General features: G+C 40.7%; 1 protein-coding gene across 5 annotated transcripts in view; it reads right to left on the bottom strand.

The window, feature by feature from the left end:
* The window catches only part of DPP6 (dipeptidyl peptidase like 6), a 581,229-nt gene that overhangs the window by 114,329 nt on the left and 446,061 nt on the right, over window positions 1-20,839 (bottom strand). For all 5 annotated transcript variants that reach the window (XM_068934271.1, XM_009682036.2, XM_068934270.1 and 2 more), the window contains exons 6-7: window positions 17,664-17,716; window positions 476-557 (exon numbers count right to left, since the gene is read on the bottom strand). In XM_068934271.1, coding sequence (XP_068790372.1) covers window positions 476-557; window positions 17,664-17,716 — 135 coding nt within the window. The remainder of the gene's footprint in view (window positions 1-475; window positions 558-17,663; window positions 17,717-20,839) is intronic.

The following is a 20,839-nucleotide window of genomic DNA, read 5'->3' as shown; positions in this document are numbered from 1 at the left end:
CAGGTAAGTGGGAAACAAACTCTAAGACATCTTATATGCAGGCTGGTTTTAATTACTATTACTGTTTAATATTGACATTTCTATACTGCCAAAATAAGCCACATTCAGCACTTAGTTTCCATACTGATAGACACAACGAAAAAACCTGTTTCAGTGTTACCCACGATTGTAGCTGTGTGCACACGCAAAATTCTGGTTAGCAGTCAGGCACTGTAGGCTTTGCAGCTCCAGGTTGGGCCACGAGCAGGTATGTGCCAACAGAGACAAGCAAAGATTATAATACCCATCTTCAAAGAATTTGCTCCTACAGGGTTCCTGTTTCCTAAATATTTCAATATTTTGGATACAGTTTTCAATTCTTAAAGTTGCCACTCAGGTTTCAAGAAACTAGTCGAGAAAGGGCTATCCATTCTTTACTTCAGAATAACAGCAGGATATTCTATAAATTCATTTGCACGCTTGCTCTTTCTCTTACCAGCTGTTGCCCTTTTGGACCCCAACCAGCATACTGAAGCTTTGCATTGCTGACCTCAGGGGGATACAAATTCTGGGGATCCCTGCAAAAAGAGAAACACAAGATTTCAACTTCAGGAATGTCCTGCTTTAAGCTGACGCAACCCCTCCTTTAGAAATCCACCGTTCCCTCTAAAGTATCTTTCAGCTGGTATCACCTAACATTGAGTGCTGGATTTCAGTAGACTTTTTACCATATAGTAAGCACCATACAGTACTGAGTGTTGGTAAGATCAAGCATTTAATGGACAAATTCTGTTTCTTATTAATGCAAAGTTAAACACATCAATTCTACCGCTGACCTGCCTAAGCCTTAAGAATTAGTCAAGGGATGGCAAACAAAGTAATTGTATTTATCAATACAATTACAATTGTATTTAATATTCACAAAGGATAAACAATAATTACATTTTTGAAACATACTGCCTCAAGAAAAATATAATTTCGTCTTCTTCACCCCATGGCTTTTCAGCCTAATAGTTTTCCTCTGACTATGATGGTAGGAAAGTTTAGCATCTGTATAAAAACTGATATGCAGCCTGATTTCAAAAAAAAAAAAGCTCCTATTAATATTGCACTCTCAATCTTTAAAAAAGTAAAGTTCAAATAATTTCCTTCTGTTTTCATCAATTACCTTAATTTTCTTGCAGAACATGAGTGTGACATAGCAAATGAAATATAGAAAAAGGGCTTCTTTTTGTAAATGTCAGGGCAGGATAATGTCATTTTATCACATCACAGACAACAAATTCTTCCATTTCCTTGATGATATTTATACTCGGCACAAATAATTACTTTACACATTCTGAAGTCACATTGCTACAACTCTGTGTATAGTAATATTCGACAAACAAGAATACTAATTATGCCCTTACACAGTGTGCCTCATTAGCAGATCTCAAACTCCTTCAGAAAGGAAGGATATATCATCACTGGCCTACAGATAGGAATAACAAAGAATTTGAGGCCAGTATCATTCAAAGATAGAGAAAAGAAAAGAATCGAACTATGTCTAGTCTTTAAGCAAATGGCCTCTAGTTGTATAGTGGTTATTATTCGTTAAAGGCAATGTTTTCTCAACCTATTTTCGAAACAGAACAAAAGTGAGTGCACTAACTGGACGCTCACTGTATGTGTTGTGACCGGTGCTGTACCACAGTTAGGCACTGGCTCTGCTCCCTCGGACAAGATCTCCCTTCAGTGGTCGTTCCCACCGCATCGGCTTTGTTATAGCAGATACAAGGACAGCAGCAAGATGGTTGCTTAGAAGCAGATTTTGTCCATTCTTTCAAAGGCAGAGAAAAGAGCTTTTCCCACGAGGTCTTGTCCAAAGGTCAGCTAGAACCAGGACAGACCCCAAGCAAGGAAGGGCAGACCTCCAGCTGAGGTCTGATACGGTGGCAATACCAATGCTTACGGTATTCCCCCTTCCATCACACCTGGGCTTGGAACAGCAGCTTCTGCACTCCTGCTAGAAAGTACATATTAAAGGTTATAAATAATGTCTGTGAGGCCCCTGGGAAGTGGTCTGTGGGACTGAGTAAGCAATAAAGTGCTTGCAATTACAGGTTTGATGCAGAAGTGATCCATTAGAAATCTGGAGGGGCAAATGTGGTTTGCTGAGGCATCAGTTCTTCAAGTCTGAGCACATCCCAGTGCATTCAGATAGCTTTTGCCTACACGGGAAAAATGTCACCTAAAACGGCAGTTGCTTAAATATAATTATGTCTTTTTTTTCTCATGGCGTTTAACAGTAAAGGGTTCTTTGTTGGCTACCTAAAATCATTTTTGTAATATATAGATAGGAGAACTGTCATACTGAACTCCTATTAACAGCAGACACAAAATTCCATTTCCACAATAAATATAGCCCTATAACTTATTCTGGATCTTTTCAAGCTTACGCATTATGCTACAGTATACATTAGCTATTTAAGCTTCAGGTCAGCTATTCCTGTAAAGACTCAATCTGTTTGATTTTAGCTATCTTGATTACCTCAACAGAGAGTAACCTCTCAGTGCAGGAGAAAGAGAAAGCCAGTAAATCAAGTAAAAAAAAAAAAAAAACCCTCTTATGAGGGAGAAAAAAAAAGTACTTCGCTATTTGTCAGATGAATTATTTAGTTGTTCTTCTTTTATCCATAGTAAGAAAAGGTGCAAAATATTATAAATGCAGGGGAAAATATCATCCCCAAATAAACAGATTAAACAAATTGCAAGAATTCAAACCTGTAATGCTTCAGATAACACAGATGGAGCTAAGGGACAGACATACCAATTACATCCAATAATACAGAGCAGAGCCCAGACGAGTCCTGTCAGTTCTGCTCACTGCATCATCTTTCAGAAGAGGAAAATTCTAATGCAATGAGAAATGCTGCACAAAGCAGCTTTGGTAGCTGATAGGGTGAAACATAAGTCCGAAGAAAGAGTTCTCCATTCAGGCTAACAGAAAAGATCCTTGCTGCAAACAAAAAAGCAAAGTCATCTTCGCTTTCTGTGACATCTCTCTGAGGAAAATTTTAATTGCATCTACCAAGTTAGTTCTGAAATTGTTCAGAATGGCCAGGAAATTTCTGTTATAGCAAAATCTTGTTTGTTTGCTTTGAAATGTTTTGATAAACTTGCAGATACAAAAGCTGACTGATGGAATTGCATATTGTCTGGAGGCAATTGATTTAAAACTTGCTATTGTCAACTGCCTTTAGATTCAGTGAATAAGAGCAAATAGTTCCAGATCATGATGTTCACCCTTAGTTAGGTGGTAGCGTCCATCCTCATGCTCTGAGTTACTCTTTTCCATCATTGACTATAAAAGCAGCCTTAGTTCCTAGCCCTCCCTCCATGTATCCCTTAAGAGACAGATAGCTCTAAACATTTTCCTCCTGCTAGATTTTAACTTGTTTCTGATATCTTTCTGCTGACTGAAGAGAATCCTCTTTCTGAGAGCAGCACTTCTCACTCTCGCATTTGCGGTCACATGCAAACGCACATGAACCCTAGTGTCACATGCAGGTGGGCTGAGAACATCCTTCTATGCCAAGCCTGAAGCAGAACAGGAAAGGAAGGCTGTCAGCAACTCTGAAAGTGGTATGAAAATAGAGTTCACCTACTTGCATACCCTACTGTGGAGGGATGGATACCTAAGCGCTTACTCAGGCTGCCTTGGAGGTGGGCAATAATTCCATCTCCTTTCATCTTGTTTGCATACTTCTTGCCAGTGTTGGGAAGGGCGAACAGGAAATTCTGAAAGAGGTCTCCATGGCAGTGCAGACTCCAAGTTCAGAAGAGCTGAGCTTGCTCAGGCCAAATTCCTCCATGGCACTCAGGCTCTGAGGACCATAGGGAGTCTCCACAGCTCATCTGTCCCTGTTGTGGCTGTCCCCCGGCTCTGAGAAATCTCTGGTTTTCCTATCGGCCCTCCCAGCCTAGAGCAGACCCCGTTACAAGCCCACTATATCACACGGAAGACAGAGTGGGCAGGAGGAGGTGGAACCGCCCACCAGGCCACTTTAGGCAGTGCTGGCCAGTCTCTACTGTTCTTTCCCCAGGGAAAGCTCCTAGTTACTCTCCAAACATTTGTCTCAGTTCATGGATTGCTATCATGCACTCAGAATATCTCATTCTCCTCTGCATTTTTAGTTCTCTGCAATAAAAAATGCCTTAGAGGAGTCAGACCAAACACGCATTCAAGTCCTAGTAGCACTCCCCCATTTTTTAAATGCTGCAGATACAGCATCTCATGCCAGCCTGACTAGCTAACTCTTTCTGGGAACCATGCAGTCTCTGATAAGCTATAGCCCCTCAAAACTACACCTTTGCTTCTTCCTGCAAAACATACAGCTTAAAATTCTTAAATATTTTTTCCTGGATCAGTCAGTTTTATAGGCCATCTCGGCCTCTCCAAAGAGCCAGTGCGCCTCACAGATCCTCATAATTAGGCCTTGTTTTGATCCGAGCCTTCCCCTTGTGAGCTCATTTGCACAGGATGTTAGCTTGGAAATGGGTTATTTTGAAGGTAGTCTCTCTATCTTCTATAATTTAGTTTGCATGAAGAACTAGGTTCACCGCATCTTTATACTACACTGAAAACCTGCACCTTCATCTCTAGCCAAAAAAATGTCAAGGTAAGATCTTATTAAAGGTGCTCTGTTCTTTCTTTACTTTTTTAAAATGTTTGATTTTAAGGACTGGGAAGAAGGGGATAGTAGTGTTGCTTTAGGCCAGATGTAAGACAAAGCAGGTGTTGTAGAAACTCTTCCATGCTAAGATGACGTTGTCTGGAGCAGAGGCTGTTAAATTGTTCTAAACAAGGTAATAACTCAAGCAAACAGAATTGACTGTAACATTCAGCAGGGAATACCTTTGTCTTTCATCCTTCAATTTCCAGTTCACAAAACATTATTGAATTAGTAAGCTGAAAAATTTACTCATTTTTACATGAAGTTTCATGCCAAAAAGTTTCCCCTTAAATTTTCTGAACAAGCAAAATTCCAGAGTGCAATTAGCGTAGCATCTACCGTATCATTTTCACTTGTAATTTGGATCAGAACTTCTAAGTAGAAAAAAAACAGCTAATGAGTCCTACCATGTTGCCTATTTTTGACCTTAAAAAAGTATCATGACTGATAAGGAACTAGTTTTAAAGGAATTGCATTTCTTTTTGCTGAAATTTCAACATTTGCGTGTTCTCTCTCCTGATATTTTTTCCTATTGTAAAGAAGACCAGTTTCCCTTAGAGACTTCATGACACTGAATCTCCCACTGAGGGCAAACATACAACGTGTTCTATATTAAGTACTTCAAAAGTAACTTAAAAAAGCATAGAAATTTTCCACTATAATTGAGGGAGAGGCTGCTTTTACTTCAAGAATACCAAGAAAAATATTTTACGCTGCCAGATGGAAAAAGCTTGAAACTGAAAAAATCAGTTAAAGTCTGGGATATGGTATGAGCTGCTTTTCTATTAGCGCTTGCTCTATTTTAATAATTTCTTATTTTAATTTCAAATACAGAATCATAGTGTTTGGATAGAATTTCTCTTGGAAGGAATATAAAGAACCAGAAATGTTATGATATTTAAGAGCTTTTGATATACGATAAGAAAAAAATGAACTGGAGATAATTTATAAAAAGAGATAAAAGTAAGTAAAAAATATACATTCATTAGTGAACAAAGAGTCATAGATAACGACTTGGAGAAAGAGTGAAATATATCCAAGAACTAGGAATACCATTTCTGCAGGAAGGAAAAGGCATTCTTAAACAATTAAATAACTTGTTTACTTCAGTATTCACAAAGGAGGAGAGGAGACAGGTGCCATTAAGAAAATTGCTTCCCAGGAGAAACACAGCTCTACAGAGAATCATAGTGAGGTAGAAAAACGTACAGTACTGTTGGGAATCAAAGACTTGCCAGAACAGATAATCAAGAAATTAGATTGTCAGAAGATGCAGCTAAAACTATCCCTTCCAGAACTCTAACATAAGTGCTTAAATAGATCAGGAAGGCTCTTCTGTTTAGGTTCGTCCTCTATTAAATATTTAATACATATATTCACACACACACATTTTCCTTTTAGCACTTCTCAATGACTAGAAGTAGAAGTAGGTAATGAAAGCAATTTGAAGTTATCCATCTCAGCTACAGGTACACATCAGATCTGTCAACTGTTCTTAAAAGCAACAGAGCTCACTCAGCATTTTGTCCAGAGACAAATGAATTCTATGGATTTAGAGCATAAAGGACAAAAAGCGAGGAAATCTAAAACACATTTGTCCCTGATTTGGCAATCTAGTCAGATTCAGCCAACCATATGAGCTCAGAGGTCTATTTGATTATAGCCTGTCTGTGTTTGTAAAGCATCTATCAATGTAATATTTGGTACTAGACCTGCAAAATCTTGTAAAATACTAATACCACTTTAAAATCAGTCACTTGTCAGAAAAGAAGCCACAGACTTCCTTTGGGAATTATGTAAAATGATGGCATAAGCTTGTCTTTCCAGTGAAGTTCTACAAAAGTGATTTAAAAATCCAGCAAAGACTAGTACGGAGCTAGGAGTCACAGTAATCCGGGTTGGAGGACAGCAAGCCATTGATCAAAATCTCTTGGTTTCCCTGAGTAAGCAAACAGTGGAAACGGTACTTAGATACTGGTAGCATCATTTTTTAAAGGATGACATTATCATGCTTCTCATGTGACCCCTCTAAATCATACATGACAGAGGGGATTTTTGTTGCTTTTTTTTTTTAACTTTTGTTCCTGGAGTCATATCTACTCCCCTGAAGGGATAATGAGAGGTGATAGCATTCAGGTGATAAATAGAACTACTTAAAAGTAATTTTTGTGTACTCATGTAATTTTATCTTACTCTGAAGAGGTTTTTCAGTCAGCTCTGATCTCAGAGCTACTACTAAAGGTAAGTCACTGGATTTATCAGGTTTTCAAGTCCAGTTATGCACAACAGTTATGCCCCCTCCTCCCCGAATCAAAATGTTTGAATGATAGCAAGAAGACTAGATAGAATTACTGCAGCTCCTGTGCCATGACAGCAGCTGCGGAAAGATCAGCTGTCTACAATATGCGGACAACAAATGCAGGTTGAAGAGAAACAACCTAACAAACCCTGAGATGTTTAAGAATGGACTAGAAGATCTCAACAACAACAAGCCCTCATGTTAGACATGCCTATAGATACAATCACCAGTGGAACTGCAATCATAAAGAAAAAAATGTCTTTCTCCTTTTAAGAAATAAATTACTGATGAATCTACCTGCAATGGTTAAATATTTCTTACAGATGTAATAGCAGAATAGCTTGGAGCCTTTCTGACCACTACTCAGGAGCGTATGTGTCTTTCCCTACATTACATGCTTCTTCAGAGTGATTCTGCCAGTCAACAGGAAAGGATGTTTGTGATAAAACCTTAGAGTTTTCCATTGAGCTGACCTTGTCTGGCTTACAAACTCTAATAAAAATGTAGCACCAAGACATGATGCCTGCAGAGAGCAATATGGGCTTATTAGTACTTAAAATGAGATGCAGCTGCGATCTCTGGAGCCAGAAAAAGTGCCTCGTTACAATATGACTTCACTGGATGCTCAGTGACACCCTTAATTGGGGCAAGAGATTGATACTTGGGCTTGTGCTCTGAACTAATCTAACAGTTTGTGTTATTGGGTTTCAGATAAAAGTAGAATGACTCAGTATTCTCTGTATTTTTTTGAAAGATTCTTTGAACAATCTTACTTCATCGCAAGTCAACAGGAGATCTTGAAGAGTTGTGCATATGGGTTCAAGAATATTGAAACGCACCGCTCTTCGGTTACCCTGTCCCTGCATAGACCATGCTTCCATCAGACAAAGCAAACAAGGCAGATATTTAGAAGTGTCGTTACTGCTGTATCTTATCAACTATTAAGCAATACTGCAATTAATCTGATTTTAGATTTAAAAGTGGGTTGTAAAATATTCTGCTTATTTAGAGGAACAAAAAGCCACTATAGCCCTTCAATTCTGCCAGAAACATGTAAACCTCAAGTACACATGTTAGAGGAAAATCTCATGTTTGAAATGGGATACAAGTTTTGTCTTCACAACTCTGCATATGGAAGACCCTTTCATTCCTTTAGCTTGTTCTCACGTGTGCGACACAGGAAAGCAGCCTTGCCTATTTCTATTTTATCTTCTCCAAATTTATAATGAGTCATTCCACAATCAGACGGTTCATGGTAAGGGGTGAAGAGAAATCAGGGCTGGTATGGACACAGTCTGGGTTATCAGCCTGAGGTTATATCATCTTTTCCATAAAGAGACTGCTGTAGGGGTTACTTTAGCAAGGAAAGCCCCAGCTGCCTTGTAAACCCTAGCTGCCTCTCTAATTTTAGCTCATAGCTGTAACTGATAAACAAGTAGAAAAATAAGTTTTTTTAAAGCAGTCACAGTCTCTTTGAACATTTGAAGTCCTCCCCAGGCTCCGGCATCTGACGCTGTCCTCGGTTTTGCTGTGTTCCCTTTGGACACGTTCGCTAGGACCTCGACCTTGCTGGCACTGCAGCCAAACCGGCTGCGTGGGCACAGTGCCCATGTGCCTCCCAGCCTTGGCCAATGCCGAGCGTGGAGCCAGTGCCAGTGTGGCTGCTCCTGAGCACAACCTGGGACCTGCAGGTATTCGCAGATGGAGAGAAAGTGTAAGCAGTCCCCTGGCTGTAGCATCCTTTCTCCATCCAAAGGTCTTTTCCTGCATTTCCTAAATCTCCTCAACCCCTTGCACATATGTTCTGAGCTCCCAAATGAAGCAGAATACCCATTTTGGTATAAAAATAGACAATGAGCTCATTAGATGTGCTTAGCAGCTTTAGTCTCTAAAAGCGCAGAGCTCACAGAACTATGCAGCAAGGAAGAAAGGGAGCGCTGGCACCCCGGCGAGCCACCTCAGCACTTCGGCACAGGTCACTGGATGGCCCTCAGAGACTGTGTGACCCCAGTCCCAAATAAACCCCAGGACAGCAGGGAGATACCCACAGTCCTTCAGTTTTGGGGGAGCCTCAAGTCCTGCTTCTTTCTGGGGCTCATCAGAGCCGAGGATGTGTTTTGCAACACGCAGTGCCTCATTTCTCATGCTGCATAATGAAACAATAACGCCCTGAGAGTCTAAGCCGGATGAACAACTTTAGCATCCCAGTGTAGCAACAAACGTTAATCGAGACTGTAGGGTGTCTCCACAGTCCAACAGCAGGCAGAGCAAAAATGACACCCTGGGGAAATGCATGTTGCTCATTCCTATTTTAGTGAGCAATCCTCCAGAACATTAGGACAGAGAGGAGGGGGGGAAAGAAAAAAAAAAAACACTTTGAAAAGTACCACCTACAGGATGACTTTCATCATTTTCTTTTATTTCTGGAAGGGTGATACATGGAAGCAGAGCAGTTGTACGGGCTTCGAAATCTGTGCTTAGTTGCCTGCACTATGCCATACGATTGCACTATAGCACTTTCCTCTATGCTTATTTCCATTTTCTGTCCAAAGTTTGGATAGCTTGTGGAGTGCGAATAAAGAAGAAAACTGAGACCATTGTGCTGCATTTTGGTGATGGTCAGTGCTGGGATGCGTGTGTACTCTGTGATGGTTTCTGTGGTTTGGAGGCTGAATAAAGCCTGGAGGAAAGTGGAAAAGGTTCATTAGTACCATAGGACACAAGAACATTCCCAGTTTTGGGCTGCTTTTCTCACCAGCGAGGCCTGGCGTGTGCATTCAGTGACAGGGCACTTTCTGTTCAAGAGCAGAGTTTAACAGGAGTCTTGCCTCCATTTTCAGGGGGTGCTGCCTCCGACAAACACAACGGAGGAGTTTAGCTCAAACCCTTTCTTCGTTCCTTCCTTTTTTAAAAATACTCTTCAGTTCACTGATAAGCCATAAGCTATTGACCTTTTTTTTGTAAAAAAGGAAAGTTGATTGCTAGGCTATTCTCTGCTAAACTACTAACATCTGCATCTAACTATTAATTACCAAGTATTTTTTTTTTTTTTACCCAGTCTCAGCAGTCATTATACTAATTCTTAATATCAAATCCACCCATCAGGAGACAATTCTTTATTATTATCATTATGCACGGTTTCTAAGATGTCCACCCACATCACAACTGACTCTGCAAATGAGAAGCACGTGGTAGGAATTGCTTTGCCCACGCAGGAACCGAGCACTTCACACAAACAAAAAAAAACCGCTCTGCTGCAGTGACCAATACGGGCGAATGAATGGAGAATCATCTGGGGAAATGCTATGGACTTGAATTGCCGAAGTGGATTTCCTCCTGGAAGTGGAGGAATTTCCTTTGCTTTCCTTCCTCCTCCCGCCACAGACAAGGGTCTGCATGGAGCTGCTCTCTAACGCTGAGTTTTTTTCAACCTGCCATCACTTGAAAGCAAGTGATAACCAAACAAGTGTCTTGTTTAATAAATGCTAGTGCTTTCTTATTAAAGAGGTATAAAATGTACCTCCAAGCAATAAACACACACAGGATTTAACCAGGGTCTACATGTTTTACAGAGTGTTTAACCCAGATGCTTATAAAGAATAAGAAGCCCAACAACTCTCTCAGGGCTTGATCCAAATTCCAGAGAAACCACCTAAAAGATCCCTATCCACTTCAGTGGACTTGGGTTCAGGCTCCACAATCAAACTATCAGGTTTACCTATTCCAAAGGCCAGTTTTCTGTTCTCAAAATACAACAGAATAAGCATATCAGCTCACAGGGATGTTATTTATAGTCTGGCATAAGATGCATGACGCTATGTAGCAGAGGTGCCTGAATTCACATTATAAACGACCTCAAAAAGACAAGAAAACTGTTGGAATGACTATTAGGAGAGAGGGAGTGGGGGATAAGACCAGAGTAACAACACCAGATTTTTCACAAACTGCAGAATGCATTTGTTTTCTACCTGTTTAATAAATTTCATATTACTTTTTGCTTTTACCTACCTTTTTATAAGGACTTATTTCAGCCTCTGTACAACATTGTTGAGGAAAAGCATTCAGGTTCTATAAGTAAAATTTAATTAGCTGAAAACAGATTTTATTAATAACAGTACTTTTTCCTCTTAAAATAAAATGAGGGCTCTGATGCTAGTTTATAAATGTTAAAGATGATTGAAATCATGTAGTCCTCTCCACGGCAATTATCACTTATCACCTCTGTGGGATAAGCAGTATTTTTCTCCTTGTTGCGCAGGTGAGAAAACTGAGGCACAGACAATTTCTTGATTTGTAAAGATGTTTGACTGCTGCAAAGCATGGGCAAGTTAAATGAGCTGGAGTAAAACAAAACGGAACAGGCTTGGTCAAAGAGGAAGATGTCTGCAGCAGAGCTAGTTCCCTACATTTTTGTCTACAATATTAAATATGAAATATATCTACCTTTTACTGTAAACATGAAAATGAGAGCATGTCCAAGGAAAATCTTGTTGTCTTTCAACATGTTATATAGTACGTAAGGCTGTGGAGGGGGATTCTGTGCTTTTTTGACAGTTAGCTTTGTATATGCAATGTCCGATAAAGCTTTCTTTAATTGACTATAACCTCTTTCCTAGGAATAGCTCATATAAGAGAAGGAGATAGGAACATTAGTGAGAGGGCTGAAGAGCAATCTGCAGACATCACTTAAAAAATTTACCTACAGTGAACCAAGGGCTAAATTCTTCCTCTTGCTATCACTTCTGTATATTTCCAATGTGCATTTTGCACTCGCTCCACACATGGGACCTCTCTTGATGTTAATGGCAGTTCAATGTGGGGCATGCATGTAATATTTTATAGTGCTCTGCAGCATAGGTAGGTGGAGCAGAACTCAACCCTCTGATTGCTCCTTTGATCCACCTGCCAAGTTCCTCAGATCATGCCATATGAATTTGGGAAGAAGCGTGAATCCTACATAGAAGTTATTGTATACAATTCCCTTGTCCCCATATATAAATTCAACTAGGAGTGCAATAAGGACTAAATTTCCCTCTGATCCCTATAAGCATATCTGGGGGCTCGTGTCGACATGCCCCAGCTGGATGTGCTCGCACTGCGGTGAGGACTCATTCAGGGGGTCAGTAGTAATCCTGTCCGCTCAGCTTTGCTCAGAGGGAACAGCTCATTCAGAAATGGATGAATGCAAAGAGGTTTAAGGAACTGCATGCTTTATGCTGTCTTTTATTTCGAGGAATACTAACACAACACAGAACTGTAAAAAAATGCCCTTCTTTTGGCCACTGCGAAATGTTAAGGATAGACGTACTTCATAAGATATCAACCTAAAGTCAGCTTTTGCTTAGGGACTGCAAGAGCAGATCAGGTCAGTGGTCCATCAGCAGGGACTAGTATCAGCACAGGGAGCCTATGGGCCCTGTTAACCTAGGCCAACGTAGTGTCGATAGCGGGTATAGTACAACCTGGGGAGCAAAGTCCTCATTAATACACATTGTAGCTGAAAAATAGTGAGTAGCTTTCACTAATAACAACTTAAATATTTTTTTAAAATAAATGCCAGAAAATTGGAAATTATTTTCCAAGGCAGAAAGTCAAGGCTGGCAGTAGTATTCATTGGGGAACTTGGGACTGAGCATGAAAACCTCAAATGAACTAAGGCTTTTTCCCGTTTCAGTGAAGAATCTGAATGACTAAGAACATCCATATTGGGCTCAGTAGGAGCAGTGTTACTGAAACCCACAAAAGAATAAAACAATTTTAGGTTGCTAGAGTTCATAAACAGGACGCTGCCTGGTGCCTACATTGTGTTGGTTGAATTTATATTCCCTAGAGCAAAACAAAAGAGCATTAGCAAATAATCATACACAATATTTTTGTTCCACTTTTGCCCAGGACCTCACACAAGAGAGCCCCAGTCTACGTCTTGGCTTGCTGATGCTATCGCAGTACAAATAAATTATAACTATCTGGCAATTACAATACAGCCAGAAAAATTGTGGGGTTACAAGAGGAGCTTCACAAAAATATTTATAAAGTTGTCAGCAGTTATCTTAAAAACAGCACCAGTCGGAGAAAAGCTAAACGGGATGATACGTAGGTGCTTCGAACCGGGCAATATCTGATGCGAGTGCATAAGCTTATTCCACTAGATGGCACCCAGCATCAGCACCAGATTTTAGGGTTAGCAGCAGGAAGAAAATGGGTGACGTGGAGGAAAGCTGCTGAACTGAACATAACCCACCCCTGCATCCCCAAATCCTCGACCCAGGGGAACCAGAACTGCAGATCTTTGTGCGCTCCGTAACCACAGCCACTGAACACAGAAGGGAAATGTGGCAAAATCTGTAGTACTCGCTACGCTGAATCTCCAAGAAAAGCTGTGAGAAGGCTGAAATAACAAAAAAAAAAAAAGGGGGGGGGGATTTAAATCTGAGGAGAGCCCCTGCAGGGATATTCACTCTCTTTTACTTCAGCTTTCTTTTCATTTTTAAATCAGATCCCCTGGGTCTATCTCATTGGCAGATACTAAAAGTCCTGGAGAGAGCAAAACTGTTCTCCTACTCATGTGAGGATTTTGCGTCCCCAGAAGCTCGCATGGAACTACAGGGTGCAGGACTGCAATATTTAAAATACTGTTGATCAATGTATGTGCTAAAAATGTACTCAAACTGGCTCCTCAGACTTATGGAAAGCTCAGAATGAAGCCTGGAAAATGCTGGTACGAGGCTGTTTTGACTTTGGACATAGCCTGAATCTGGAGAGTCTGCAGAATACCGCAAAAGTAATCAGAAATTTCCCTTTAAGAAGCAATTTACTCTGACAAATGAATGCTGCATTATTTAAAGCGATGCCACAGATTAGATTAATTGGCTTCCTTATTAGTTAGCTTCAGCAGGAGGTGGCAAGGACATGAGTGGGTATGAAGCCTGAACAGTCTGGCCTTCCCAACGAGCCGGGTCAGAGCTGAGGACAAGGAACAGGGTAGAGAAAATACAGGGAAGCTCGTGCTGCCATAGCCTGTTTGCTGGAACGAATGTCTAACGAGACGATCTGATATTACGGGGTGAGGTAGTTTGCTCCCCGGCTCTCCCACCTTTAGCTGCTGATTTAGACATAAGCTGAGGCACCACCAGTGCACACCGCCAGGGTAAAAAGTACCCTGTTTGTAGAAGTCTAAAGCATAAAGAGAGTGTCTGTAGAAATGGCATAGGTGGTGCTGCTGGGAGCCAAAGGCTTTTGTCTCCTGCATTATAGGCAAGCAGAGGGAAAGGACGCAGGCTGCAAATTTCTTTCTCATCTGTGGTCTCAAACTGACCAGTGTCTTGCACTGCGTCACCTCCTGACCTCAATGATTTTCACTCATGCACATCAACCTGAGCAATATCCGCCTGTACCAAATATGAAATATGAGGTGAAGAGATTTTCCTCCCTTCATCCAACAAGGATTACCTCCAGGCCAACTGATGCCTTCCCCCTCCCCACTACACCTGCCCTCTGTCTTTACACATTACCCTGAAATAAGTGCAGAACTCCAAAGGAATGATAAATTCCCATGTTCCAGGGAGACGTCAATAAGCTACCACCAAAACATACAATATTATCACCCAAGAGATCAATGCAACTGCTACTATGGAGCACGGTTTGCAACGCCTATGTATGTCCTCAGAGCCTAAACTGCTTTGTAAACACCGCCTTTTGTAACGCGACCCACAGCAGCCGTTCCAGCTCTCCTTGTCCAGCAGCTGCCTGACCCCGCTGCACCCCGCTACGGGAGCACCACTGCCTGACACAACTGCGCGCCTCCGGGCACCACCTCACTTTCCAGATCTTCAGATTATACCCAATACTTCCCATCTGACACATCCGCTGCTGCAGCTGCCTGCGCTGTGTCTGAGCCAAACAAGGGGAGCAAGCTGAAACACAGCCGAGTGCGCAACGTCATTTAGGCTGGAGGGGACAAGAAGCTGGGACAAAGAAAGGTTATGCAGTTGTAGCAAACCGCCTGGATCCTTGTACTGTTAATTTTTAGTGTTTCTCATAGATACTACGCATGAAACTTCTATCTTCCCATTTCTGCTTTGTCTGGAACAGAACTGAGCTGTCAGTCAAAGGTTTTTGCCCTTAGCCAGGTTTAGGGATTCAACTAACAAGCAAATGTCAGATACGTTGGCCAGAAAGATGGAGTTTTCAAAAGCTAATTAAATCCAGTAAGTTCCCTGAGACAGAAAAACAAAACAAAACAGAACAGAACAAATAGACACCTTCCCCCTCAAAAAAAAAAAAAAAGATCAGATTGAGGCAGGGGAAGGAAAGACATCGACGACTAGAGTCTGTCGCAGTGAGACATCAGCGCATTGGCATGGATGATACTGAGAAATTTTATAACTGTTTCAGCTATACATGGGAATACCTTAACCCAGAGCTCATGATTTTTTGTGGTGAATCAATTGCAAGATACAGGCTGTAGGAAAGCAGGCTTCATGAGCTTGAGGGCGCACAGATTTTAAAATTCATATGTCTCTAGTATAGAATTTTTATATGAGGGACTGTTTCTAGTTTTGTTAGGTGGATGCCAAAGAAAGTTATTTCAGTAATATATATATTTTTTAAATTTAAAGTTAAGTGTACTCAGACAAATCCTTGAGGAACAGCTGAACGTAAACAGCATTTTTATGGGGAAAAAAAATCTCAGAAATGGATGCATATTTTGCTAATCAATCTGTTCCTCTCTCTTCATTATTAAACCTGTTGGTTATTGCACCAAAGAAGCTGGACTGGGAAGAGGGCACAGGCTTCGAAAAGTTAGGTGTTGCGATGCCTTTTGTACTTGCCTAAGTGTTTTCCTGAGTTGCAGTAACAATAATCTATTTAGTACGGGGTATGGTCTGGACAGGGTCCTGGGCAACCTGCTGTAGGTGACCCTGCTTGAGCAGGGCAGTTGGACTATATGATCTCTAGAGGTCCCTTCCGACCTCAACCATTCTCTGTGTGATTTTGTATGGTGGGAGGATGACAGAAAGTGGACGTAAATGGAAACAAGAGAAGTTCAGATTGAATATAAGGAGAAACTTCTTCCACGGGAGGACAGATAAACAGTGGAATCGGAGAGGTTGTGCAGTTTCCATCGCTGGCAGTTTTCAAGACCCAACTGGATAAAGTCCTGAGTCACCTGGTCTGACCTCGTAGGTGACCCTGCTTTGAGCAGGACGTTGGTTCCAGAGATCCTTTTCAATCTGAATTATCCTGTGATCCTATGATTACCTTGTGTATAAGTCAGGCAGATTTTTACAAACTTTGCAGGATTTGCAAGGAGCCAAAGCATCTACCACCTGTTTAGTCATAATTTATAAAAATGATAACCCTGTGAACAAGCATAACGAATACTGAAATTACATGTTTTAGGACCAGAGTCATGAAGAATGTTCTACAGAAATGGCAGAGCTGAACTTTTGTTATATATTGTCTCTAATTACAATTTCTGCACAGTTATCACCAAAGTGATTTACAGAACACGTAGCCTGGCAATAGCTTCCTGCCTTGTAGCTGAATATTCTACTGATAAAGACTGAAGGAATTATCTGTGCAGCTAGTGCATTGCCATTGATACTAAGCAAATGTCACTCTGAAATATTATGCATTATTAAATGCTTACATGTGTCTTGTTGATATGTTGGAGTCACATTTCTTGTCAACTGGTCAATCATTAAAGTATATATATAAATAAATGTGTCTTTTAAGGGAAAAGCAGACAGGGGCAATGGGCCAAACCCTAGACAAACAACATATGGGAGTTTAGCTGCAAGGAGATAGGGTTAGAGCTGCAGAAGGTTACCTGCAAGGTCACAAAAACAGACTGAGAAAGGGGAATTTAAAAGATTGCAACTAATCAAAGCTGAAGAAGAATCCCATTAAGCTAATTAATGTCTTCCTTAAACACTGAGCCTACCTCAGGACATTCAATGAATAGGGGGCCCTAAGGAAAGAGCCACTGTATGGCAGAGGTTTGTTCCTTATGATATGTCAGCTTTCATGTTATATGCATTAGATAGAGCTACATACTTCAGGTAGGTTTAGAAATACTATGTAAACCCTGTTTGACGTTCTTATTTGTCTACATTTACCTCATATCCTCTGAAAAGATAAACTGTTATCCAAAAGGCTCTTATCTTCAATATTAATGTCAGTGCACGCACACGCATTTAAGCAGCAATGGGATCCTGCGAAAAGACTACTGCTCTATCTGTTTTCAGACGAGATACTGGACAGGGCTTCCCTATCATGGGAATCTGCTGGAAGATTCAAAACTGAAGGGCAATGCCTCAGTTCTGACCAAATGTTAAGGAACTAAACATCCCTATACAGCCTCTCCAGCAGGCCTCTGGTGGGTATCCAAGAGGGGCTCTCAGCCAGATGCCAATACATCTATATTCTAGGCAAAAACTTGGAAACTGGAAAATGAAATTCATGAAGTGTGACTCTCCAGGGAAGACGAGTTCTTCTGTTTCCAGACTATGTCATCTTTTGTACAACACACAGCACAGTGGATGCTGCAGCTGAATGCCAGACCAGTGCAAAGAGCTGTCACAGGAAAACCCTTTGTCACGATGCACATTGTTTTGCAGAATTCTAATGGTTGAGTCTTAAAATGAAGACATTGAATAATTGCTTACCCATGAGGTATTTTGCTGAGGACATAATATGCCGTATATGAGTGCTGATACACCTGCAAAATGAAATTAAGAAACAAAACAGAAAAAAAAGAAGAGATTAGTAATTGTCACCTGTGTTAGTAGGGATCTTTTTCTGCAAAAATCTAGCATTTATGTCTAGGGAGCTGTTAGAAACGCTTCACAATCTGTAGTAGAAAAGAACAATACATTAATTCACCTAACACTGTTGTGTGTTCTTTTCGTCTTGCACTTTATTAGGGTGTTTGGCAAATCATATACATCCAGATGCTCGCTATCGTTACCATGACTACCAGGGCTCTGATTAAACTGGGGGCACATGCTCTCTGCAACAGCTAAATATAGAACAATCATTAGTGAGGACACCTTGGTCAGCTGGAGACGTTCCCCATCACTATAACCAGACACAACAGGGATATAATGCATACTTCTCTGCTTCACTCCTGCATAAATAACACAAGGAATGACACTTGGTGATCTCAGAGCAGGTTGTAACACCAGTGCCAGCCAGCAAATGAGACCTCATTGACTTAGGGCACAAAGCTGACCTAAAGTTTGTTTGACCAGGTAAGCTGCTAAGTTGCATCTTCATATCAATTTGCACTCCTTGCGACTTGGGGAGCAGCTCAGCAGCTGGTATGGTAGGTCAGCTCAGAAGGGAGAGTTCACTACTTACTTGCTAAGTAAGGCCAGTGATTTAAGACTTTGTGGACTGACTTTCTTTTAGTGACAACACCTTCCTTAACAGGGACCTGTGGCAGACAAGATAGGCAATGCTGAGCAGTGCTGGAGTCAAGGCACTAGTGTGAGGGTTTAAACATGAATTTGTATGCCTGATTCAGGCACCTACTTTTCCAATTCTATCCTGTTATTGTCAGCTACAATATATATAGAAAAAAATAATTTTTAAAATGTTTTTTCTAGGTAACTCCGGTTTTGTACATTTTTTTTTTTTTTTTAATTCCTGGAAAACACAAAATGTCCTGGAAGATGCTGTAAGCTTCAGCGGTGATGAACCCAGGCACATTCCTGTCATCACAGGCTAAGTAAGCAGCAACTTACTATAAGTCACTCTCAAGGGCAAGCCTGCATAGCAGGGGTCTAGCAGGCTTACATCTTGTTTGGGCTCAGTGGAGAGACAGAGGAAAAATAAAATACAACTTCCTGTAGACATTAAAACAAACTTTTCTGCTACAACTCAAATTCAGACATTAGATCCACACAATACTGCATAACAACACCTGAAAAAAGCTACCATCAGAGTAGGGAAGCAAACGTACCAGTTTTCTGTCTTTGAAAAGCAGAGACTGATGCTAGACTGATGCTACTCTGTCCTTCCTATGTGCAATTCATTCATTCCATTGCAAGGACAAATATCAGCAAGTTATGTCCCAAAATCACATTCTCTTTCTAGGCATTCAAATATATAACGTCACTCCTGGGTAGGCCATTCTCTGGTGAAGAAATATATTTGGGAAGGTGTATGAGCCTAAACTAATTCACTGCAAGATAGCATTTATTTCAGTATAAGTGTTCTTTATAGATCCTCCTGGTTCAGACGACACCAAAGAAGTTACTATTATGTCATCTACACCAGTTACACTGCAACTACAAAGAGCTCTTTAAGGTTATAATGCTAATATTGGAGATCTGACTGAAGCTTGTGGCCTTAGATTGTATTCCAGTGTTGCTGAAGGCTGCTAAAATTCTTTAAAGATAATGCATTGGAAGAGTAAATCTGGCTACAAAGCAAAAACGTAACACTGGGCTGTGTGTAAAATATTGGCGTGGTGTGTATGGAAAGCATTTTTGCAAAGTCTCAAGCAGTTTTATATGTGGGGGAAGTAAGACTCATATCAATTGCTTTCTTATTTATTTTTAATAACACAATACCAAAAAATATTGAGCAACTTGTGTCTTCAAAACATCCTGGTAGTAGGATGTAGCAAATGATGCAAATATATAAAATTTGGACTGGGTAGGGACTGGAGTTCAAGATAACAAACCACGCTGTGCAGTCTGCTAACAGGGCAGAAGCAGAAGTCAGACTGAAAAATCAATATGAATAGAGGGCTTCATGAGAAGACAGAGTATCATGGCAAGCTGGAGGAGAAAGAAACAGCCAGGGGAAGTTCTAAGGCCATCCATCTTCTGATGTTCCCTCCTCCAGCATGGAGTGCCCGCAGCCCTGCTACAGAGTTCAGAGATGTGCAAGAGCAATTAATGGAGGCCGAGGGGAAAGATTTTTATTAGAGAAAGAGAATTTAGGTGTGAGGAAAACAATAGCTGAAAGCATTTCAAAGGGTGATAGTAGAAGATGAGTCCCAATAGTTGTGATCTGAAGATCAAAGAGGCCTAAAGAGTGAAGCCTGTGCCACCTGTGAGAGCTCCTTTGTTATCTGAACATCACTTGTCATCTCCTTTTGGTCTTTGGTCAGACCTTGTGGAAATGCACTTTAAAGGAGAAACCAGTCTCTTCCCCTTACATCAAGTATTAGAACTCTAAAATATTTCACATTAGCTGTGCCTGTAGCACGCAGTTTTCAAAGGCTTGTAGTTGGAACAGTTCATTCACAGGAGCAATATTTTCTCAAATAAACCCTTAAAATAGGTTTGCTCATGTAAACACAGCAAAGATTTCGGGATTAGACGTTAATCATTATTTTAGTTCTTAAAGATAAGAACCCATGCAGCTCAAAATTCATTCTCGTTCCTGCCATTTCAAACATATTTGGAAAACACACTGCTAAGCAGACAGAGATACAAGAGAAACACCACTTAAAGTCTTTCTGAAAACCGAAAGGGTTGTACTCCTCTTAGATATGCAAACCAAATGAAATTATTCCAACAAACATTTCAGGAAATGCCTACATCTGTTTAATATCTCAATCAAAATTTCTGGGGGGTTCAAGTTGAATTAGAATATTCATCTTATTTACCATTTGGAAAACTCCAGGGGAAAAAGCAGGATAGAGAGAATAGCATGCTTCTGAAATCCAAAGCTAAGTCTTTGAATTCTCGAAAGTTAGCACTCATTTTATTTAACCTCTATTTCTGATGTCTTTATCAACAAAAATACCAGTATTAACTCTCTGCATTCACCCTGTGTATTCAAGGGGTGCAGCAGAAGCAGTTGCATGTTCTTAGCCTTGATTGTG

Source organism: Struthio camelus, chromosome 2 (genome assembly GCF_040807025.1).
Source record: "Struthio camelus isolate bStrCam1 chromosome 2, bStrCam1.hap1, whole genome shotgun sequence".
Lineage (NCBI taxonomy): Eukaryota > Metazoa > Chordata > Aves > Struthioniformes > Struthionidae > Struthio > Struthio camelus.
The sequence above is the reverse complement of the archived record's forward strand: the minus strand, read 5'-3'. Positions and strand labels throughout refer to the sequence as shown.